Source organism: Epinephelus fuscoguttatus, linkage group LG7 (assembly GCF_011397635.1).
Source record: "Epinephelus fuscoguttatus linkage group LG7, E.fuscoguttatus.final_Chr_v1".
Lineage (NCBI taxonomy): Eukaryota > Metazoa > Chordata > Actinopteri > Perciformes > Serranidae > Epinephelus > Epinephelus fuscoguttatus.
Genome location: NC_064758.1, coordinates 41065198 through 41090565, shown reverse-complemented (window position 1 = coordinate 41090565; position 25368 = coordinate 41065198). Strand labels below are relative to the sequence as shown.

At 40.0% G+C, this 25368-nt stretch overlaps 2 protein-coding genes across 2 annotated transcripts in view; one reads left to right on the top strand and one right to left on the bottom strand.

The window, feature by feature from the left end:
* Positions 1–5511, bottom strand: part of fam120c (family with sequence similarity 120C) — a 37266-nt gene extending 31755 nt beyond the window's left edge. The window contains exons 1-3 of the mRNA XM_049580185.1: positions 3962–5511; positions 353–599; positions 88–170 (exon numbers count right to left, since the gene is read on the bottom strand). Coding sequence (XP_049436142.1) covers positions 88–170; positions 353–599; positions 3962–4477 — 846 coding nt within the window. The 5' untranslated portion in view covers positions 4478–5511. The remainder of the gene's footprint in view (positions 1–87; positions 171–352; positions 600–3961) is intronic.
* Positions 5512–7743: 2232 nt separating this feature from the next.
* On the top strand, positions 7744–17307 carry LOC125891178 (isocitrate dehydrogenase [NAD] subunit gamma, mitochondrial-like). Its single transcript, XM_049580221.1, has 12 exons — positions 7744–7923; positions 10388–10435; positions 11564–11569; positions 11713–11810; positions 11930–12045; positions 12718–12778; positions 12987–13119; positions 13216–13349; positions 13443–13545; positions 15261–15407; positions 16671–16826; positions 16937–17307. The coding sequence occupies exons 1-12, from the start codon at positions 7855–7857 to the stop codon at positions 17036–17038; spliced, it is 1173 nt and encodes a 390-aa protein (XP_049436178.1). The 5' UTR covers positions 7744–7854; the 3' UTR covers positions 17039–17307.
* The last annotated feature ends 8061 nt before the right edge of the window (positions 17308–25368 follow it).

Genomic DNA, 25368 nt, shown 5'->3' with positions numbered 1-25368 from the left:
TTACAGTACTATTACGTGATTAATGGAGCTATTATTCTCTTAACGAGTGAGCTGTGGTTTGCAGAGGACTAAGAAATAATACGGTACCTTGAGAGAAGCTAGTGGGTGTTCTGGTCCCAGCAGACTCCAGTGGAAGGCAGCCAGGTCCTCATCAGGCAGAATATGATTTCCTGCGAGACAGAAACTCTTTCAAATGTTTGCTGCGTCAATGAACGAGGACGACAGACAACGAGGGGAGCCAAAAATACAACACACAAGCAGGGGTGTGTGTTCCGGCGAGAGAAATGTGGGCTACGTGATTGTGTATTTGTGTGTAGTACGCTGAGGTATGTGCGAGTGAGCAGCTCCTTACCCAGCAGAGCAGCGAAGCAGGGCAGGTGCTGTGTCTTCAGCCCGAGCTGCCTGGCAGCCTCAGACAGCAGGTACTGGTGTGTGGTCAGGTTCTTGCCATTCCAGCTCAGTTTGAGCGCATGCGATGAGAAGTAGGCGGGTACGTTGCAGAGGGCGAACTCAGAATCCTGAGCAATCAGGCCGGCAAATCCAAAGTCCCTGTAGAGAGACAGCACTTCCTGGTGGTGGTCCTCCAAAGTCTGTACAACCTGTAGATGCAGAGTGGATTAAACTCAGTCTGCTGTTTTATACAAACACAAATTCTGAACGGAGTTTAAACTGTTGACATCTCACTACGAGTAACCTGGTTGGCCATGTGTCGGATTTACATCCACTCTAATAGGTTTTTCGTTTTAAAATGCAACTATTACTAGATTTCCACCTAAGGTTCACACTACTGTGGCAATTTGAAAGTCTTAAAACAGAAACCTTTGAAAACTCTGCTGACCCTGTTTTAGTTTGACAACTCTGGGGCTGTATTGTTGTCTGGACGGGAGAAAACAGATATTTTTGGACACCTATGTTCACTTCCTGATTGGGTCTTATCAATCATACATGTTGAGTTATAACATATAGCTAGGTCTACACAGCTTTTGTGATTTTATCCTTCATGGCTGGGTACATGGCTTCCTCAGGCGATGGATAATTCCCTTGATGCCTCTCTGATATGTCGCCGACTTTGCTTTGCAACAACTCCCAATCCGTTTTCTGCTGTGTTGACCACCTTATGCTCATGTGAAACTTTCAGTAACAGTTCCGCCTTGTCATTGGTCCAAGCCAAGAAATCTCTGGTCTTACTTTTCACCATCTCTGTAGTATGTTCTGTAACTAAGCAACCAACCTCTGAGCAGGCAATCTGCTTCCTGTTTACATCAGCACGTGCATGCCCAGGGTTTGTGAATGGTCATGTGATGTGTGATTTCAGCATAGATGTAGAAACAATGGATGTAGCTACTATGAGGTCACCCAATGGTGTTTGGACTCCTGTTTTGAAGCTGAGTTCAGCATTTTGCCCATTGTCATATTATTTTTTGAAGCCAGAAGTGACCATATTTGAGGGAGGAGCTGGCCTTGTGGAGGAATGAGGGGTGGATCTGACCGAGCAGCCAAGGGCACTCAAAGCTGCCCATCCTTTATCAGACATAATTTTAAGCCTTAATAAAATGTAAACGGGTGAGTTATGAAAAAAATTCACCCCCTCTACAGTAACCAGATTTAAAATTAGCAACAGAGACCAAAACTGTTTTTTGTACCAGGCTATAAACATGTTTATATCTACAGTAAAGCTGAGCATTTAACATGTGGGTCTATGGGGATTGACTGGCTCCTGGAGTCAGCCTCAAGTGGCCATTCAAAGAACCACAGTTTTTGGCTTCATTTCTCAGCCCCTGAGGATGCTGCTTGGTTTTCAGGCATGTTAATATGGACAAAGATTATTTCTATAACAGTGCTACAACACTTGTGTGTACAGAGATCTTTTTCATTTTAAATCCCCAAGGGTAGTAATGCGAATGTGGCGTCAGATTTTGTTGTCATATTTCAAATAAGGCAGTTTTGAGTCTTTTTGATTCATTCATTTATCAACAGAAAACGAACCTGCAACTAATTTGATAATCCTTTAACTCATTTCTGAAGCAAAAATGCTAAACTTTACCCAGTTCCAGCTTCTCCAATGTGAGGATTTGCAGCTTTATTCTGATCTACATTAAATATCACTGCATTCGAGACATTTCAGAGTACACTACTAATAAACTAATCTAGAAAATTGAGGATCAAAATTAAACAAATCATTAGTTGCAGCCCTGGAGTAGCTGCCTGTTTCTGTGTAATTTAACCAAGACCGTGAAAGAGCATCCAGAACACAGACATCTGTATAACTGATCAGCTACCATGCAAGCAGCCACTGCAATAAATTAAATTTATGTCAATGATGGAGGTCACAGATGGCCAGTGGTGCCCACACTTTGTAAATCAACAAAACACTAAAGCTCCACAGCCCTTGCAAAAATACATGTGTGGAAAATTTGTGCTGCACCAATCAGCGCTAAATCACTGACGGGGATGCAAATACTTGGACCTAGGGCGACATAATTGCTTCAGAGCACACTCATGCAGAACCCAATTGGTGGGTGAGGTGCATGGTTCTGCCAGAGAGTGAGCTGGAGAGCTTCACGATTATGCCAGAATTGTTGTGTTAATCTTGTTAAACAATGTCAGTGTTAATCAGTGTGAAAACTAAATAATTACACTCAGTTACTTCATTAAAAATGTATTTAATGAGCCAGTAATCAAATCCCTGTCTTCAAATGAATGTAATATGGGGCAGTGATAGTGAGGCTGATTATGAGGAAACTGTTTCATGACTTGTTCAAATTGCCTAATATTTCTCATGTCACTCATCAATCATAAAACTGGAACTAATAGCCAATGTTAATAATCAAATTAATTTATGTGCAATAATTACAAAGACTAAACTTTCATGCAGCACATATAAAGCTTAGAAGGGTACCACAGCTGCGCACAACAGCCACGACTTAAGTAGAAGATGGAACTTAAACAGATGTGAGACACTTGAAGCTGCAGAAGTAGGCCTGTTTCTCTGAATATGGGCAGGAAAAAACAAGAAAGTACACATGGGAGCTGTGAGTAATGATGCTGAACACACACAAGGAGCATCAGAATGTGTTGTGCTGTGATGTGGGTGGGATTTTTCTATTCTCTATCCTCTCATGATACACTGTGGCACTGTTTTAATACTAGCATGCAAGCAGATGGGAAGGTAGCTCAAAAGCACAAAAAAGCAGCAGCCAGGTGAAGTTGACAGGAACGAACCATGAGATGCAATCAGCAGGTTAGTGCATTAATGGCAGGCCTAGAACATAACGTTATGAGTCATGTTTCCTCTTTCGAAAACATCATGTTAAGTTACTCTTTGCCCCATAATAGTAGAGTGAGGTGGATATAGTACACACAAAAAACATATTTATATTTCAATATTCTCAATCAACAACCAACTGAAATGCACAAATGTACCACTGTCAGGCAGTGGGGACCTATAAATAGTCTATCCACTCAGCAGTTGTTCAACAATGTATGAAAGGTTCAATGAGTTCATGTTATGTAATATATAGGCTACACTAGGTCATGTTGTGCAATACATGCTGCTCTAATGCACAGACTGGTTAAGCGAGCAGCCACTGGTTCATATATGCACTGGATGCATTTCTCCTCCCAGTAGAGCAACACAAATACATGCATGAGAGCAGAGCAGGCCAGCTACAGGCATCACATAGAAATCCATGGCTGAAAACAGACTATGCAAAACAGAGCGTTTGAGAGATGAGCTCTGTATTGATGATTAACACTAAACAACATATTTCCAGATTGCCTTCATCTCAGTGGTTAGGGCTGGTAGTTGCACTTGTTCCCCAACTGGAAGGAGTTAAAACGGCGCTGTATGATGTAAGCTGCTAAATGGGCGTGCAACAAGAAAGGGCAAGTGTTAAATGAACAGCACGCCATCTGACCACAATAAAACAACTTCACACGGCCATGATCACTCATTGCTCACCCGCACTCGGAAGCGGAACATGGCGAGTCGGACGCAGTGGCTGAGGCAGGCCGGGGGCAGGAACCATGCCCGGGGAGGCGGGGTGGCCTTGCTGCCGACGTGGTTGACTATCAGCTGCGCCGTCTGTCGCTGGCCCTGAGCTCGCCGCGCCCACTCGGGCCAGCGCTCCTTCCCCAGTGTGCCGTTGAAAACCACGACCAGCTCCAGGCCACCCTGGTACAGGCAGGCCTGTGACAGGGCGGCCAGGTAGCCCAGCATGGCGTTCCACTCGCCCCCGCACACCCAGTCCGTCTGGTAGCCGCCGTAGAGGCGCTGCAGGCCGGAGTCAGCGTCGATTAGGATCCTGGCAGGCGGGGGCGGGGGAGGCATGGGCCCGGGGTGATGTGGGTGGTGGTGTGGGTGATGGTGGTGAGGGGGCTGGCGGGCCGCGGTACGGGCAAGCTTCAGGAGGTCCACCGGGACTGCGGCCCCGGGACACCGCTTCTCTAAATACTCTTGAAAACCCTGCACTCCCATGACGGTGTTGTTGAGCCTGTGTGTCTGGCCGGGAGCGGGCTCTGAATACGTTCTGTACGCCGTGTTTGTAATGTGATGTGGGGCGAGACCGAAGCTAGCTGTGCACTTTAGGCAAGCTAACTGGTCTCCGGTGTAGTGACTAACTGTAGTTTAGTTAACCCTGCAAAACAACTTGTGTGTCGCCCAGACTAGTGAGATGAGTCACCATGCACTGCTGTACACGTGTGTCAACTATCGTTACTTATTCCGAGATATCGAGATGCCAATTTCTCAGTTTTGGTCGTGGGTGCTCAGTTTAGTGTCCATCCCTGTGGATTTTTGGTGAGATGCCAGCAAGGCCAGTGTAGCTACCTACAGCCAGAAAAAGTTCAACACATTTCCTGCTCCCATAATTTGGCTTTAACACAACCAGCATCGAACATGTAGTTGGCAGCTAATAACGGAAATGCAGCAAGGTGGTGGATATTGTTGAAAAATGCCGATAAAATAATTGTCCTGCAGGTTTGTGCACATGAAACAGATGCAATACTGCGCATTAGTTAGCAACCCACAGGCTGGATGGCCAGTTCGCGGACATGATGTTACACCGAGCAGCTTGCAAAATCGTTATTTTTCTTATCTGACAGCTAAAATATCTGACACTTATTCTGCACTACCTCCGGCGGATTTCAGCACATTTGAACCGGTAGCTTGTTGGGTCGCAGGTGTCAGAATATCAATTAAACAAGCTGTGTGCCTGGCTGACTGGCTAGCTGTACTAACATTTGCTAACTGTGTGGCTAGCTGTTAGCTGCTGGCAGGGTCCCCGGCGTGATTTGACGCGTCAACTCCCGAAGACAAGTCCGGGGCGGACACGACGCGGAATGAGATGGATGTTTGACGAAATAAAAGAAAAGTAACTAAAAGAAAATAAAAATAAAAGCCCGATGGTGCCTCCCTCGCTTTCTTCTTCACTCACGGCTTCATGTTGCAGAGGGGAACATTACTTCCAAGCGACATCAGCCATCTTGCGACTTCCTCGCGGCCCAGTGGAGTGGGAGGGAAGGCGGAGGGAGTGGAGGGAGGAGGCGGGGCCGCGGGGCACGCAGGGAAATGTAGTCCACTTTGTGTATCACGTCCAACTGGGGAAAATGTAGCGAGGAACACAGAAAAACTACAACGACCGGCATGAGGATGGCCACGATTTGGTCGAGGATAAAAACGCTGGAGAGTAAAATTTCTCCAAGTGCCCCACAAGTGATTCAAGTACAGACGCCGTTATTCGGCTGTTACTCGTCCGGTTCCGATATTATCTTCTTTTTTAAAATACCATCAACACATATATTCATAATGCGATGCTGGCTAACTGCTGCTGTGCTACTTAAGTACTTCACCAATACTTCAACAGTGATAATATTAGTGATGAAAAGCAGTAAATTGAGAATCTGAATCTGCCTTTATAGCAAAGTAAGTGTAGTTACACACAGATGGGATTTAATGTACATACACAGAAATAAACATACACCTGACTAAGGGACTGTTCGTTACTTGACAGGGGGTGGTGCAGAATGAGGGAGGCATGTCAGCTATTTCTTAAGCACTGGGGAGTGACTTGTTTTCTTTAAAAAATATTGACAAATTATACCATTTCTCACAGCAACAAACTGTAAAAGCAGAAATTATTGTTATTTTCAAATTTCCGACAGGTTTTGAACACATTATGTACGAGGACAACGAACAAAAACGTAACAAAAAACAAACAAACAAACAAAAAACAAATCTAAGCTTAAAATAGTGATATTTATCAAATCACTTTATTCTGTTCGTCTCATTTTAAAATTTCCCCCCAAAAAAACTGAACGACTTTTTATGGCGGAGGGAGTGTCTTGCATTTTCTTCCAGTCATTCAGAGCGGCTCATGGGAAAATATTTGTAGCTCTGAGGACAATTAAAAATATATAAATTTTAAAAAGTCACATTTAAAACTTCAAAAATTTACCAAAATAACCCATTTCCACTAACTGACCAGCATGCACCACAACAGTATCAAAAACCAAGACTTTTTTTTTTTTTTTTTTTTAACTGTAGGATATTGTCCTCAACTTTTAACTTCCAAACATCAGAAGGTAAATTTTTAAAATTAAAACAACTGATTTACAGTGAAGGGAGGGTCCTGCGTTTTCTCCATGTGATTCATAGAGACTCAAGGAACAGTATTTGTAGCTTCAAGGAGTATGAAAAAGAAAAGTCTTACCCCAGCCACCACCTCCTCTGAGAAGTAGAGAACAGTCCCTAAAACAAGGACAATACAGCTATACAAAGTAAACCCAAATAATTGACCACACTAAACATTGTACACAGATATAAATATGAGTTATATATAAGTCTGATTGAAAAAATAAAGTGAATTGTTAATGGTCTAACAGGATAACTGTACCACTATACCATATGCCAATATCATGTAACCAATGTGTCAACGTATATTAAATTTCCTCCTTTTTTGTGAATGCTCTGCTTTTTTTTCTTTTTTTGTTCACTGTTGGGGTTTTTTTAGGCTATACATATTTGTATATGAATGTATAAATAAAACAACACCACCACAGTGAAATTTGCAAACAATAGTGCAAGTTTGCAAAGTGCAAAAGGTGCTGGAATGAATATGGGATGATGATAGTAACAGGTTGCTGTATATACATGAGTGTGCAACAGGTATGACAGTATGTACACTGTGTAAAGTAATTCTAATGTGATGATATTACCATATGAAAGAACAGTGAGTATCTAAACTATGAAATATAGCAGCTTAATTTACTGTTAATGTGTGCTTGGTGCTATAAGGTTAGTGCAGAGGGATTATTCTTGACACTGTATGGCTGAGTAATCAGAGAAATTTCTTATGTATTATTATTATTATTCATATTATAAAAATCAAACATGATTTAGCAGTTAATTATTAGGCCACATGACAAATGAGTGAGAGGTGTAACGGGTGGATTGGTTCATGTTTTGTGTGTGTGTGTGTGTGTGTGTGTGTGTGTGTGTGTGTGTGTCGCCACCTGGTGGTTCAGAAAAAAAGTGCCACGGTAAAAAAAAAAAAAAATAAATAAATAAATAAATAGTGAGAACAAACTAACTAAGTAGGCCACCGGGCCCTCGAGGCTGTCTGTTAGAGTTACCATGGCAACACCAAGCTACCTTCAAGGACTTCACTGTGCTCCTATCTTTGTCTCCTCATCCTCCCCGATTTAAAACATGTCGGATAAGAGACTCTCTGTGAGTGAGTGAGTGAGTGAGTGAGTGTGTGAGTGAGGGAGACAGACACACAGAGGGAGATTAACAGTGAGCGCGCAGCTCGTTCCCGGCCCCGTGTCGTCCATCCATCCCCGGGGAGAGTGAACATGACGGCCCGGTCTGTGCGATCCATCTCCGGAGCTCTGAAACTCGTCTTCAGCAGCCGGTTAACCAGGGTAGGACCAGTCTGTGAGCTCACCAGCTGATAGTTAACTGTTAAACAGACTCTGTTAAGGAAGTATTTGAAGGTTACTGGTTAGTTTGACGGGACAGCGGTGAGTGAAGCTAAGCTGATTAACGGCTGGTTGGTTGGTTAGTTGGCTAACTGAGCTAGCTTGGTTAACGTCGCTGTCCGTTCAGCACCCTATCAACCTGATGTCAACTGGAAATCCCTGCAGAGAAAATACTTATTCAGCATTTCTGTTTGTCTCCCAGACGAGACAAGGCTGTAGATGCCTCCTTAAACTGCTCCCTGCAGGGTTATAAATTATTCACACACTGAAACAACAAGTGCTCCATAGACCAGCTGTGGTGGAACAAGTATTGAGATGTTTTAAGTAAAAGAAGTAATTTGCCCTGACTAAACTTGTTGGTTAAATCATTTAATGTCTTATGTCCCTGAAATAGAATAACAGTAGGAGGGAGATAAGATCATGGCTCTTTTTATGAAGAGAAATGTTCAAAACCCTCCGGATCTAGCATCTGAAATGGAAATATATTTGTAGATTTCCTTAAACTTTTGTAGACTTTTTATGACTTACTGTGGATTTCTTTGGGTTTGGACTGTTTGTGGTACAATAAGAGTTATGTCAATGAAGGCTCTGGGGAATAGTGATAGAAATTCATTCATTCATTCATTCATCTTCTAACCGCTTCATCCTCTTGAGGGTCGCTGGAGCCTATCCCAGCTGACATCGGGCGAGAGGCAGGGTACACCCTGGACAGGTCGCCAGACTATCACAGGGCTGACACATAGAGACAAACAACTATTCACACTCACATTCACACCTACGGACAATTTAGAGTCACCAATTAACCTAGTCCCCAATCTGCATGTCTTTGGACTGTGGGAGGAAGCCGGAGTGCCCGGAGAGAAACTCGCAAACTCGCAAACACGCAAACTCTGCACAGAAGGGCTCCCACGCCCGGGATCGAACCGGCAACCCTCTTGCTGTGAGGCGAGAGTGCTAACCACCACACCACCGTGCCGCCCAGTGATAGAAATATTATATCATTTTACAGACCAAACTAATTTAATTTAGAAAATAGTCAATATTAAAATCCAAATAAAATACACTAGTCCAGACCCATTGAGTACAGCATACCATACCATGACTTAGTCATACCAAACATTAGAAAACAACACCAACATTGGTCCACAGGGGGAGCCACAGCGATCTGTTGCATTTTAGCCATTTTTATGCATTTTTCTGTTGTTATAGCGCCACCCAGTTGCCAATTAGAGTTAAATTTCTCCAGTCACCTTGAGGCGTCCTGTTCTACATATCTACCAAGTTTAGTAAAAATCCATATGGCGGTTAGGCCTAGATAAGAAATGAGCTCTCTAGCGCCCCCATTTTGTTTGATGGGCTCAATAATGGAGGGGTCCCCTCAGATTATGTGTGGTCATATGCCTACAAAGTTGCGTGGTGATGGGTGAAACCCTTGAGATGTTCTACACCTTTATGTGATGAGCCACACCCTCCGCAATATTCATTGCCTTATAGAAGCTCAGTTTTAGTAAGTTTTCCAACTTTTGCCAAGAGGGAACTTTAGATATTGGTCCCTAGATTATGTTCACCCAGTTTCATGCAGATCGCTCAAACTTCCTAGGAAGAGATCCATTTGAAGTGGGGTTTTTTTAAAAATTCAAAATGGCGGAAAATCTCTATGACTGGAAGTTATGGGTTCTTGGGGCAAATTTGTTCCGCATGAGGAGAGGCATCTCTGTGCAAAGTTCCATGTCTCTACGACATACGGGGCATGAGATATGCCCATTCAAAGTTTGCAATTTCAGTCGGTTGCTATAGCGCCCCCCTTTGGCCAACTGATGTAATATTGCTTCATTGGCATCCTCCCATGACCCTCTACCACTGTGCCAAATTTCACATGGATTGACCAAGTCAGTGAGGAGAAAAATGTGGAACAGACAGACAGACACACACACACACACACACACACACACACACACACACACACACACACACAGAGTTTTCGTCATTATATAGTAAGATAAACCACAATCCACACACTACAATACACATACGCCACAGTACATCTACTACAATAGACATGCCACTATACACATACCGCAGTACATATACTAAAGAACACGTACCACAATACACCAAAACACTTACACTAATAAAAGTAAAAACTTTGAGTGCATTCAGCTCAGAATGGCTACAGCTCTGGTTTGCTTTTAACCAGCATTCGACTTTTGTTTTGAAGGATTTTAAATCTGTATTTAGTTTGATTTCAGTTGCCATTCATGCTGCTCCTTGTTACTCTATTACTGTCTTGTCTTAGAATAAATCTGGAATGCTGTAGCTGTGATATGTAGGCTCATCACTTATTTATTTTTTAATTTAAATTAGTAAATCTTCTGTACAAATAACCACCATTTTTCTGTGTTCTCAGGTTTATGGTGCAGCTGCATGTCATCAGAGACACAAGTCCACTTACACTGTGAGTGGTGGCTCAGTCGCCCACGCTTTGTTTACCTTATGACCTTCCTAGTGTGATGACCCCACTGTTGTGCACCTTAAAGGAATGCGTCACCCACAGAATGAACATTTGTATGTAAATTATTCACTGCATCTTACCTTGAATTTGTTATGAAACCTTTGTTTTTCTCGCGTGCCTCCATTGTGAACGAAGAATCCAAAAACAGAGAGAATTTCTGTTGAATTGAAGTAAAAGGGGTCCGCATTTAAATATCTATTTACAAACTCACACACAACCTGTGCAGTATAATCCAAGTCTCATTATCCAGTCAGATGCTCAGCATTTCCCAAACACATGCATTTTTTGCTTGGTATCATAAAGTCTGCCACAATATGATTCCAATTCGACTCAAGTCAGGGGCCCGTGACTTCTATGAGACAAAATCAGTAAATATTCTCATTGTCTGGGAATTTCAAAATAAAGGTGCATCTTGCAAACAATGATATGAATTGATGCTTTCACTTTGCATTGATGATCACTGAATGAATATATCAGTCCAGATCGATGTATCACTACCCTCCTAAGGAGCAGCGCGCCCGAGCAAGCATGTATTTTTAACTCTGCTTGTACATTTCATTGCTCACTACTCGTTCCTGCTGAAGACTGTTTATGCGGAAGGGATTTAAGTAGCAAGGTTCTAGTGAAAATGCATGTGTTCAGAAGTACTGAGCATACGACTGAATAAATGAGACTTGGATTATTCTGGACGAGTCATGCGAGAGTATGTTAACGGATGTTTCAATAGTTTTGCTGTTGTTAAACGTGAACTCTTTTTACTTGAATTTCTGACGACCATTTGCCTTTTTTGGATTCTTCGTGCACCGTGGAGGCCCAAGAGAAAAACAAAGTTTTCTTGACAAATCAAAAACCACACAGGGTGAGTTACTGATATACAAATGGTCATTTTGCGAGGAAAGTATTCCTTAAAGGGAAACCCAAAAGTACCAGCACTGTTTTGTGTCACCAGTGTGTTTGCGATGGCACCAGGAAGATGTTGGTCACCATGCGTCTTCTCCTCTTTGTCCTACTAACCTTCCTGTTTTCTCTTCTCCGTTCTGAATCCCCCCTTCCTCCATCCACCCACACCAGACTATAGTGAGTATGGCTGCTTACGACACACACGCACAGATGTGTACTTTAAGTCTTAGGATGACAAGTTTGTTTTGTAGGGAATGCATCTATTGTTTTTATGGGAAGGGTTTTGACTTCCTGTGTTTGTGTATGTGCGTGCATTGCAGCCTCCACCAGCACAGTATGGAGGCAGACACACTGTGACTCTGATTCCTGGAGATGGAATCGGACCAGAGCTGGCTCACCACGTGTGTGAACTATTCCGGTGAGAATTCACGGACACAGAGTGTTTGAATGAAGTCAGTGACCAGCTCACACAGTGCAGTCACTAAATGACTCGGCTCCATCATACTGAAGTGATCTCCATCTGTGTTTCAATATCAGGTTCTGCTGCGTGCCAGTGGACTTTGAGGTTGTCAATGTGGACTCATCTATGGCGTCAGAAGATGACATCAATAACGCCATCATGGCCATCAGGCGCAATGGAGTTGCACTCAAAGGTTATTTTTTCATTTGTGTGGGTGTGTTTGAAACATGCTCCTAAAAAGGGCTGGGGATATCTGTAAATGTTTGTGTACATCAGAAAATAATCACAGTGACCACAGCAACCCTGCAAGGGTGGCTGAAGATTAAAAGAATAAAAAAGGATTAAAAATCTTTGACCGTGACATTTAATCATGGTACTCTAATTGCAGATGACATAAAAAAACTTTAGTGCATGAATATTTATTGAAACAAAAAAAAAGCTAAGTTAGGATTTCAGCACTGACTAAAAGCTGTCTTTGTCTACTTTCTTCATTTTAGAGCACGCCGTGTGAAATGACTTTTCTCTGAATACTTATTTGTCCGTCTGTTGTCTCTCATCTCATCTCTTAACTGTGTGCGTAGCTCAGTCACTGACTTGAGTCGTAATGCTTATTGAAATCGTATCAGAATGGACAGATTTGATTGACTGAGCAGCATCATGTGAGATGAATAATGACACATGCAATGTTGCGCCAGTTGAAACAGAAACACTCAAAGTTTAATAATTATCAATAATTTATCAGTTATATGTCTGAGTCTGGACCCGGGGAACAGAGAGGGATGGCAGATAAACCATGGGGATGGCGTCCATGCTCAAAGCGCCTTCTGGTGATGTCTCCAATTTAATTGTTAAATTGTTTATCCAGGTAACATTGAGACGAACCACAACCTGCCACCATCGTACAAGTCCAGAAACAACCTGCTCCGGTAAGTCTTTCACTACCTTTCGTTATCTCATCTTAAAGTTATGAGTGTTAAACATAAATGGTGGCGCTGATATGCAGCAGTGGAATTACAGTGTTCAATCCTGAGCTTCAGGCCTTTGTGTTTGTCCTCCTTTTTACATCTGTCTCCATTTTCCTGTCTCTCTGTCCGTCTTATCTATCCTTCCCTCCTCCTCATCCTCTCTCTGCAGCACTACTCTGGATCTCTATGCCAACGTGATGCACTGCCAGTCTCTACCAGGAGTGAGGACACGCCACAGAAACGTTGACATCATGATCATCAGGGAGAACACAGAGGGAGAGTACAGCAGCCTGGAGCACGAGGTGCGTATTCATCATCACTTTGATGGTGAAATACACGAATCATACCAAATCCAGCCTCCATGCATCTCCACACTTTCTCTCTGTCTGTCTCTGCAGAATGTACCGGGCGTTGTTGAATGTCTGAAGATCATCACCAAGACCAAATCTTTACGCATCGCTGACTACGCATTCAGGACTGCTCGGGCCAAAGGACGCAGACGAGTCACTGCCGTACACAAAGCTAACATCATGTCAGTTTCTGATGGCTCAAAGGCCCTGACTGTTTTTATTTACCTGTTTCTAAAACGTGACACATTTTGATGTGTATGTTTTTGTTGGAGCAGGAAGTTGGCGGACGGCCTCTTCCTGGAGTGCTGTAAGGAGGTTGCCAGCGGTTACCCTGAAATCACCTTTGACAGTATGATTGTGGACAACACCACCATGCAGGTAGCTTCAGCTGGGGTCGGCCAGTGTCAGATTTATTAAACTGGTTTGATATAAAGAGCCGGACCAGACCAGTATACTGAATTTTGTGTACTTGACTCAGCAGCTGCTCCTGAGTGGAACATGACGACAGCGTGTCCTCACAGCAAACGCGCATGTGACTAATATCACGTTACATCATGCAACATCGGAGCTCTTACATCATGTAAACAAACCATGTAGGCCTATCAGCTGCGCGCTAGAGATCAGACTCGATGTGTAAACTACTTGCTGTCTTCCTACATTTGTTACTTTTCCTTTTAAAAGAGAAAACACACATTTTATTTTGTGATAACTACTGGGACTTACATACAATTATAGCCAAGAGCATGTAGCCTAGTTTGGTATTAGCGATGGTCATTTAGCTTAACAGAAACTTTCACCACTCTGGCGATCTATCTCCAGTCAGCCTCTACCATAAGTTGGTTTTTGTCATGGAATAAGAAGGTATCATGCACTTTATTCCTCAATCCAACTTCATGATACAGCCGTTCCTCGTCCATTGTGGTGCTTCCAAAGCAAGCGACAGGTAGCATATAAATAGAAACAGGCCCTCCAACAAACATTCAGCTCTAAACAGCACACTGCATCACTTGCAGCCAGTTAGGACATCTCTTTTGTCTGCTTCAAACAAACACGGCATGCACAGCTCTGCCCCTGCCGCCTCTACTGAAACTTGATCTCCTTAATGTTGCCCTGCTGTGGTCAATGCTGTCAAACACTGCTGTCTCTGTTAGTCTGTTTAAAAACATTCATAATTATTTATTAATCACATTGTCATATTGCTTATTACTTCAAAAGAATTTCCATCAATCACCAATGCTTATTACCAATGCTTACAGGTTGGATTTAATGCTGTGATGCTGTCAACTCAGGTTGCTAATGTACACTACTTTTTAATTTGCCTGGAGGTGTCATAATGAAAAATGTCAGTTCAGCTTAAGCTTGTACACCTTACCAGACCAGCAAAACTGGATATCAACCCAAGTCTAACTGCAGAATGTCTGTACACTGCCATACTGCTCATCTCTCTATGTGGTGTTCAAATCATCATCATCATCATCAGCAGGGCAGAGAGGTGGAAGCAAAATATATTAAACCCGGTGTTAATACAGCAGGAGAGGGGTGAAAAATAAATAGAGGTGGGCATGGCTCAAGTAGGGCGCAAAATTATACACAGAGAACGATTGACAAATTTTTCACTTTAAGCCCTGACACTGTCATTTTTGTGTAGGAATTAAGCTACAATACGTGACATATGTTGTTTTAATTAATAAATACAGTGTGAATAAAGATTACATAACATAAAAGTCTTTGTTATTTGATAGCCGCTTAAATTAAACAATTTTTATAGGGCAAGTAAAAACTGACTTCGGGCAAGTAGATCTCTGACCAACTTGCCCGACCGGGCAAGTGAAAAAAAACCTTAGCGTTGAACCCTGATCATCATCATCATCGTCCTGTTCAGTGCTTCACATTTCTGTGGATATATTAAATGTGATGGTTACAGCTGGAGGCTAACACAGATCATGTTTAAAATACAAAGACTTTCTACTGTTGCATCATAAATTTATTGCACTAACAAACTTCTGGGTTCAGTCTCTTGTTGACTTTTAGTTGAGGAAACAACATTTTTGAAGTAAAAATGTTCTGAGATGTTGTATCTACTTGTGTGTTAGTTGGTTTCTAGGCCCCAGCAGTTCGATGTGATGGTCATGCCCAACCTGTATGGCAACGTCGTGAGCAATGTGTGTGCCGGGCTGGTTGGGGGACCGGGACTGGTGCCGGGAGCCAACTACGGAGAGGACTACGCCGTGTTTGAGACGGTGAGTGGATTCATGTTAAACAAGGCTTAAAGGGACAACAGAGAGAGAGAGAGAGGCAAAGAGAGGCACAGAGATGATACACTACAGGTCTCAAACTTCGTTCACTGATTTTTTTGGCTCCCAGGGCGGTGCATTAAGTTGTAAATCCAAATAGGCAGTATAAAAGAAGTGGATGGATCCTCTGGTTCTGAAAAATGAAGCCGAAGCTACATTATTTCTAATGGCCAGCAGGGGGCGACTCCACTGGTTGTAAAAAGAAGTTTGATTGTATAGAAGTCTACAAGAAAATGACCCTACTTCTCATTTGATTTATTACCTCAGTGAACTTTTTCCTAATAAGTTTATTGTTTCAATTGCTAGTTTCAAGTGTCCTTCAACACAACACTGACATACTATCACTTGTTCAGTTGATATGGTGACATGTTAGGTGACAGTTGTTTATCTACACAACCAATAAACAAGGAGCATCATTAACTTTGAGTCAAGTTTCTCGCCAATTGATGTAAGTCCAATATTCACTCTCCTTTTAGCTATGTTTTTGGTCTCCACCAACTCCCAAAGGAAGTATCTGTTTCTTTATCTGCTAAATGCTTCATTATGTTCATTAGCTCATCGCTAACTGGATATGCTTGCTGTATGGTGCTGAACAGTTAGTGTACAGTGGGTGTGGGTGTTTATCTTTCTTTACCTCCAGCAGCATCTGATAAGTGCAAACAGAAACAGGAAAGTAGCACGCCAGAGAAGTTGCTAAAATGCTCTCTGAGAAGAGGGTGTGTGTTCCTTCACATTACACATGATGGAAAATAACCATTTACAAACTTTAAAGTATTTTCCAAAGAATTATAAACAATCAGAAGCTTACTTTTTTTCAACATGCTGCTCGTGAAAGTAAAAGCCAATCCCAGATTCACTCTTATTTGCATTTTATCAGTGCTGTGTCTCTTGGATATCTGCTGCTTACAGTCTGGCACATGCTACATGCTACCTTTTTATAAAGCCCTGACCTCACCTGAGTGCTTTGGGGCTACACACCACCCATACACGTCCCAAGCACAGAAAGTAAGAAGAAAATAAGAAAATACAGGCAGAAGGTAGAATCTGCATAAAAATACAGCACCACACACTGAGAGTGGATCATAAGTGAAGATTGAGAGGGATTACCTCTGTATAAGTCAATACAATCCTGCATAGTGTATCTTTAGCGCTGCTACATCCCTCCTATTTATGAGCTCTGTCTTTCTCAACACGTTCCTCTATGTGCAGGGCACCAGGAACACAGGGAAGAGCATTGCTAACCGCAACACAGCAAACCCCACAGCCATGCTGCTGGCCTCTTGCCTGCTGCTGGATCACCTGAAGCTCCACGCCTACGCCAGCATGATCCGCAGAGCCATACTCTCCACCGTAACTGAGACTCGGGTACGATCACATCACACAATAACATCTGACTGATGACAGGTCACCAATAGATAAATAAATAATAGAGAATATTCTGCTCACACTGTTTTGTCATCTCCTGTGTCCTCCAGCTGCACACTGCTGACCTGGGAGGCCAAGGCTCCACCTCTGAAGTGGTGCAGTCCATCATGAAGGCTGTTCAGAGCACCGGGCCACGGACACTGAGCATCTAGAACAAACACACATCGGTGCAGCAGTGATGTGTACATTAGTGTGCCTCTCTCCAGTAGGTCTTCTATGCAATTTCATAATAATAGTTGTTTAATAGTCATACTTAAATGAAACTGTACACACAGTCTATGCAGCTGTTTTTATCTTAAGAGTTTCCTCACCTCCTGATAGTTTTTTTTAAAGTTGTTTGAGCGTTTACATCTGAACAATTCCTGAACTGACTACCGTACTGTTTACTGTGTGAAATATTACAACACAATACTACCTAACATAACACCCAATCTATTCCATGTTTGTTAGTTTTGTTAATTTATTTATTATTAAGTGAAACCAGTTATTCTTTGTGCATTTAACTTATTTTAAACTAAACACAGCTGTTGTTTAAGTGTAACACAGCTGTCTTATTACTGAATGTATCAGACACTAATAAAGCTAATAAAGCTCATGTGTCTGTAGTTCATTGTTTTGTTTCCAAAATTATAATGTGCTGAAACCCACATGTATTCACGCATGCAGCACTGGCTTGTCCAGACCACAGGGAGGCCACATTGTCTTGTGTAATCAGGTCATTCAGTTTGTTATGACTGAGCAAAATTGTACTAGTTGTGTTTTAATTAGTAGCAGTAATAATAATAACTTTACTTGTAATATATTTAACCTTTCATGCAAAGGTGAAGCCTAAAGTGTTTCAGGGTTAAAATGATATTCAAAACTGAAAATAAATAATAACAACAAGCAAAATGTTGATAACAATATCATAGAACTATCCGTGGAATGTAAGTACATAAACTTCAGTATTGTATTTCAGTAGTTTTGACGCACTTGTACTTTGCTTGAGTAATTATGAGTAATAATTTTTAATTATCATTCATATTTTAAAATGAAATCAATATCAATATGTTAATAGGATTACCCCTTATTAAAGGTATTTTAAAAAAAAAAAAAAAAAAAAAAAGCCAAAGCAGTTTTCTGTTATAAGATCCAAGGTGAAGGTATTCCACACTTTATGTTTATCTGCTGCTCCCCAACACTATTAAGTAGATTTTCCTCACTAAGAACCAATGTGCCACAGACAGACTGAGGAAGTCAGACAGTACTGTGCTTTGTTGGTTTTGGACTTCTCATGAAATTTGTTGACGATAACAAAAACTTATCCTGGACTTTTTGTATCATTTAATCTCTTCATGATACTGTTAAATATTTTCGGTGCCTCTAGAGTAAAAGTGAATCTATGCATGTGTTTGCATTGTCTACATATGGAGGCCCATTTCCGCCAATGTGATCCTATCGGTCATTACAATTAAAAACTTTTGCTGAATGACTTAATATCTCAAAATAAGTATCTCAAAACAATGACTTAGTATCACAACATAGTAAGAAACTTTCTCAAAATAATAAGCTAGTATTCTGAGATATTACGTCAATATTTGAGAAAGCTTCTCATTATTTTGAGATACTAAGTCATTATTTCAAGATAAGTCATTATTTTAAGAAACTTTCTCAAGTTGCAATACTAAATCATTTTGTAATACTAAGTCATTACTTTAAGATACTAAGTCATTATTCTGTGATACGAAGTCATTATTTTTAGATACTAAGTTGTTATTTTTAGATGAGTCATTATTTACTGATACTAAGTCATTATTTACAAATACTAATTCATTATTTACAAATACTAAGTCATTATTTTTAGATACTAAGTTATTTAGAGATGCTAAATCATTATTTAGAGATACTAAGTCATTGTTTTTATTTAGAGATACTAAGTCATTATTTACTGATACTAAATCATTATTTAGAGAAACTAAATCATTATTTAGAGATACTGTCATTTACTGATACTAAGTTATTTAGAAATACTAAGTCATTATTTACAAATACTAAGTCATTATTTTTAGATACTAAGTTGTTATTTAGAGATACTAAATCATTATTTAGAGATACTAAGTCATTATTTACTGATACTAAGTCATTATTTTTAGATACTAAGTTATTTAGAGATACTAAGTCATTATTTACTGATACTAAGTCAATATTTAGAGATACTAAATCATTATTTAGAGATACTAAGTCATATTTACAGATACTAAGTCAATATTTAGAGATACTGTCATTATTTACTGATACTAAGTCATATTTACAAATACTAAGTCATTATTTTTAGATACTAAGTTGTTATTTAGAGATACTAAATCATTATTTAGAGATACTAAGTCATTATTTACTGATACTAAGTCATTATTTTTAGATACTAAGTTATTTAGAGATACTAAGTCATTATTTACTGATACTAAGTCAATATTTAGAGATACTAAATCATTATTTAGAGATACTAAGTCATATTTACAGATACTAAGTCAATATTTAGAGATACTGTCATTATTTACTGATACTAAGTCATATTTACAAATACTAAGTCATTATTTTTAGATACTAAGTTGTTATTTAGAGATACTAAGTCATTATTTACTGATACTAAGTCAATATTTAGAGATACTAAATCATTATTTAGAGATACTAAGTCATATTTACAGATACTAAGTCAATATTTAGAGATACTGTCATTATTTACTGATACTAAGTCATATTTACAAATACTAAGTCATTATTTTTAGATACTAAGTTGTTATTTAGAGATACTAAGTCATTATTTACTGATGCTAAGTCATTATCTAGAGATACTAAATCATTATTTAGAGATAATGGGTCTGATTCATGAAACGTGAGCAGAAGGAATTTGTGTGTAAACTGTTCGCAGACGGAAATTTACATGCATGTCCACATTCATCAATATTTTAGTGGCTCTGATCTTTTCGTAGCTATTAACAAAATCTACTCCTGCTCCTGACCACTCTTAGTGCTTGTGTAAATTTAGTAAAGCACATAAATATTGCTTGTCACTATTAGAAATTACAGTTTTAATCTGTATTGCGCTCTGTTATGTACACAATACACAGACGCCTTTGAAACACGTAATCTAAACATGACAAAATATTAAAAATATAACATGCTAGTATTTTGAGATATTACGTCAATATTTGAGAAAGCTTCTCATTATTTTGAGATACTAAGTCATTATTTCAAGATGAGTCATTATTTTAAAAAACTTTATCAAGTTGCGATACTAAATCATTTTGTAATACTAAGTCATTACTTTAAGATACTAAGTCATTATTCTGACATACTAAGTCATTATTCTGTGATGTGAACACATACATTTAGTTAAATTAGTTGGCAATTAGCAGGTTTAAGATCCAGATTAGGTTCATGATTGTGAATTATCTATGTAAATCAACTGGGTTTGATGTTGACTCCAGTGGAGGCATGTCGCTCTCCCCAATTATGCCAGCGATGCGTTCGTCTGCAGCAGATAGTTGTGACTGTGAGCCTCCTCCTCCTGTGGCTGCTGTATTTTTTTGTGTGTGCTTATGCATTTCTTTGCCTCCAGTTTCATATCAAACCATTTATGCTTCACCTCTGACATGGTTCTTTGTACTACGGAGACAACATTAACAGCATCTGTTACCTCCCTCCAGGCCTTTGCTTTGCCTGTCCCTGTCACACCACTACTAACTGAAGAAAATGTTTTTTCTTAAGTCCACTTCACCCAAAATTATTTTGATCTCCACTTCGGAAAAATTCTTTTTCTTTCTCTCTCTTTCTTTGTTTGCGCCATGACTGACAGGTCATGCGCTGAGCACGCTGTCAATTTATGATGGATTGGCATTCATGATCATACACGTGTTTACGATCAAATCTGAGTTTCCCGCGGCTTACCTGAATCCGGAGTAGGTTTTTAGTAGCGTAGGCTTTTATGTGCAAATCTACACACAGATTTACTCACTTTTCATGAATGAGACCCAGTATCTTTAAATAATGACTTAGTATCAGTAAATAATGACTTAGTAATTCATTATTTAAATATACTAAGTCATTATTTAGAGATACTAAGTCATTATTTAAAGATACTAAGTCATTATTTACTAAGTCATTATTTAGAGATAGTAAGTCATTATTTAAAGATACTAAGTCATTATTTACTAAGTCATTATTTAGAGATAGTAAGCCATTATTTAAAGATACTAAGCCATTATTTTGATGGTAGTCATTACTTTAAGAAAGTTTAAGATTATTTTGAGATATTAATTCATTATTTTCTGGAGGATTATTATTATACTGACTTCCAGGATGTTATATATTTATTAATCACACTGGCTGAAATGGGCTTCCATAGGTCTAACTAATTAAAGCCCACTGATCAAACTTTACACAGACATCAGAAATCTGTTTCACAAATACATCAAAACATGGAAAAGAAACAGCTCTAGCCGCCTCATGTGTGAGTGTGTTCGTGTTTTTGTGTGTATGTTTAAGGTCGCTCAGCGGGCCCCTCGATAATTAGAGGCTTCTCCCAATGAGGGAGTAATTGATGGGAGGCAAACAGATTACTGCAGAACGAGAGGTGGAATGCAGGAGTCGGAGAGAGAGACAGAGGGAGGGGGAGGAAAAACCAGGGAGCAGGGGTGAGAAAGAAAAAGGGTAATCCTCCTCTTGTAGCTGCTTTTCATTTCTCTCCAAAACATCCCACTTGTCACAACATCTGACGCCGTCTCTCCGCCCTCTCCATTGCCCGCTGATGCAAAATCACACGTACACATATCAGTTTAATGTGTGTGCATGAAAGGTCTTTGATCATTCTGGGAGGCTAATAACAGAAATCTCATTTGATCTGCTGGTGCACGGCCCTCGTGCGCTCTTATGTCCCGCACTGAATGTGGATCAAAGTAGGGCCAGCAGCAACGTGGTTAATATCTAAACAATCAGCAGGAAATTACATTAATTCACCGCTGCATCCCGGACATCACGCCCTTTGATCAACACTCCCGCTTTACTCTCGAGTACCCATTCTTTATTTTACTGCTGCATTTCATAAATCCAAGAGAGGCGAGAAGAGGGAGGGATGTGTTGGAAGAGGAGGGGGAAAGAAGGGAGGAGATGGGGAGACAGGAGTCAGCAGCGTGAGTTGGCAGAGGTCACCCTCAGAGTAATAAGCCAGGGAGAAACACAGCATGGATGCGGTTAGTGTGTGCAACAGCAGATCAGGTTGTCCTGGATCCTACAGATGCTTCACAGGACGCTGAGGACGAGGACGAGGTGAGTGAGACGTCTATGTTTGCTTGTACTTCCTCCTCTCTCTGAAATGGGAAATTAAAATCTGTACAAGTGGCTGTTACTTTCAACGAGGCTGCAGATGTTACAGATGGATGTTTAGTTTTGAGTTCACAGTGAGAATTAATCTGTTTAAGTTTATTTCTGACAGAAACAATATAGACAAGAACAATATAAACGCTCTTAGAGAAATAAGACGGGGTGATATGAGGTTTGAGATTTGTTTCATGAAAAGAAAAATAAGTACTAACCAGCAGGAATTCGGTCTTCTAATTGGATTAACATATCCAAAAGATGTCAAACTGTTGCTCAGAGACTCTCGTGAGGAGACCATCAGCTATATGGGCTGAAGTCAACTCTGTATTAACACCTGCATAGTGTTTTTTAAAGTGTATCCCCCAGCTACACGGACAGCTATGAAAGTAATAAGTTTCCCACCTTCAAACTAAAATATTTACATCCTCAAGGTGCCACTGAAAGGTTTTATTCAAACATACTACCTTCAAAGGACATCTAAAGAAAAAAGATTTCCCCTTCACAGCTTTGTCATTTTGTAAGCAGGCCCATGATTTTCTAACCAAATGGGGTTTAATTTTTGTTTTACTGCAGCAACTCAAGTCTTAATTTACTGTGTAACTGTTTCCAGTCTTGTGTTTTGAGGCAGAGTGACTGTCAAAAGCTATTTTCCAAGACAAAACGAATGGATCCAAGGACTGCTGAGTTCACTAGAAAGCCTGTTTTGTGTTTAAAGATGGATGATACTGACAGTACATTTTTTTTATCCAGCTTTTCCTGACGAAATACTCAGACCTTTTTTTACTTAAAAGTGGAAACAGGCAGGTTTTTATTAATAATTTATCATTGTGACGTAAATGTTGATTGCACAATGTAATGGCTATGGAATAATGACCCCCTCAGTGTTTAGACTGGCTCCCCATAAAACAGGATTTCTACTTGTACATTCAATCGATGCTGTACCCACGGCGTAAGCTCTGTATCGACGTGTAGGCCCTACTGCGTGGAGCCGACGCACAACTATAAAGCTGGCTGTAGCCTACATCGTAGCCTGATGTGCATCTCCCAAGAAATGTGACCACGTTGTGACGACGCAGAACTCCTGTTTATTTTTGTAAACTGAAAACCATTTCTTTTGGTGGAAATAAGGGTTTTATTTACTTTTATCTCACAGATAAGAAACTTGTGAAGACATTTGAGCCACAGAAAAGCATCTGAAGTCTCATGTGATGTATTCTTGCTTCATGGGTAGAGAAAAGTCGCTAGGCTAATTTAATGTAAAATATCATAGGCTTATGCTAATAATGTTAGCATGTTGTAAGTTATAATATAAAAGCTGCATATTGTAACGTTAGCTTTGTTAAATGTTGAGTAGAAGACAAGACTGCCAGCTGCCAGGCTAACTTATACTATGTTACATGCCATAGGCTTATGCTAATAATGTTAGCATGTTGTATTTGTGGGGAAAATGTGTCCAGCAAACGACAACTGCTTTGTCTGTGAGCCTTGCACATTGTTATGGAGCTGAATTTTGTGTTTGTGTTTAATATTGTCACTAGTGAGCCATGTTTCACTTGGGTTTTAGGTTTGTTAGTTCAATAAATTAAACCTAACAGAGGCATAGAAATCCCGTCTGCCAACCAGCGTTTTGGAGGCATAACTGCAGAGCGACACAGACACACCACTGCACAAGTATACATGCCCTCGGGTACAATCTCCCGGGAAAATGAACGCTCAATTTAAAGCACAAAAGAAGTCCATCAACTATTGTGCAACCAAAACAGGAAGAGGATAGTGCATTTATTTTCTGTGGTAGTGATCAGTAGCTATCCCCACTTCTCAATGTCAGTGTAAGTTCTCTGCAGTTATGATCTATAGCAGCAGAAATGGTGGATGGTGGAACAACCAAAGCATCTGTGGAAACTGAACCAGACAAAAAGACAAGAGCTCTGCTGACGGAAAATGAAAAGCGATCTGATTGTTTTTGCGACAGTGGCCCCAACAATAATACCATTTGGAAGGTGGAGGTATTTTTCTAACATAGAGGGCCAGCCCCTCCAAAGGGTCACAAGATATATTAATATTTTGGACTATTCTCTAACCTTTTCTTTTGTTTTGGATTTTATTTAAAAAAAAAAAATATCTGAGAAGTGTTGAGGATAAATGTCAAATTGGTTGAACTGTTAACAACTTACAGACATCTTTAGAGACTATTTCATTTTATCTGTTATTCTATTAATCTCTATTTTATTTGTCTTTGTTTTGTCATTTTAATCTAGTTTTTAGTCTAGCTTTTATTTAACTATTTCATTATATATTATTATTATTATTATTACCATTATTATAATTATTGTAGCTTTAAAATATATTTTATTGTAATTCAATGACACCATTTTTAATTCTTGATTTGTTGTTTTAATATATTTTATCTAGTTTTTGGTCCAGCCTTTGACTAAATTATTATTATTATTATTATTATTATAGTTTTTTAATCTATTTAATTGTATTTTTTTTTGTCTGTTTTTTTTTCTTGTTTTGTCGTTTTAATCTATTTAATTTAGTTCTTTGGTTTACTTTTTATTTCACACAGTTTTACTACTATTACTCTCATTACAGCTACAGTTTTTTTATTACATAATTTTTATTGTCTTGCATGCACTGGTCTCAAAATTTGTCTGTTCTGTTGTTTGTATGGTCTACATTTGTTCTGACTGATTACCAGCTTGTCAGTCATCTGTGGAGCACTTTGAACTACATTAACCTGAGAGGTCACGAGCCAGAAAGACTGTCGTGGAGTAGAAGTACAAAGCTGCATTAAATCGAAATACCTAAGTAAAGTACAAGTACCTCAAAAGCGTAGTGGAGCACTACCTAAATCTATTTCTTCTTGCTCTTCTTTTGTAGGAAGTGCAGTTTTTGTTTGTAGTCCCTAACTGACAGTTGGTGTGTAATGTTGCTCGCTGCAGATTGGGCAAACGGCTGTAACCTTTTTAGAGCCTGCACATTTGCACTCAGTAAATACACAAGGGGCCCCTCTGCATGCCTCTGTGACTGTGTGAGTCTCTGTGTGTGTTGAACTGTAAAAGTGTGTGAAAGGCACTACTGTAAACATGTTTCACCTCTCATTGTTTCACAATTAATGCACTCG

Coding starts and splice junctions, on each gene's coding strand:
- LOC125891178 (XM_049580221.1), top strand. CDS start 7,855: ATGACGGCCCGGTCTGTGCGATCCATCTCCGGAGCTCTGAAACTCGTC. Junction 13,120..13,215: donor ACAGCAGCCTGGAGCACGAG/GTGCGTATTCAT, acceptor CTGTCTCTGCAG/AATGTACCGGGCGTTGTTGA. Junction 15,408..16,670: donor ACTACGCCGTGTTTGAGACG/GTGAGTGGATTC, acceptor CTCTATGTGCAG/GGCACCAGGAACACAGGGAA.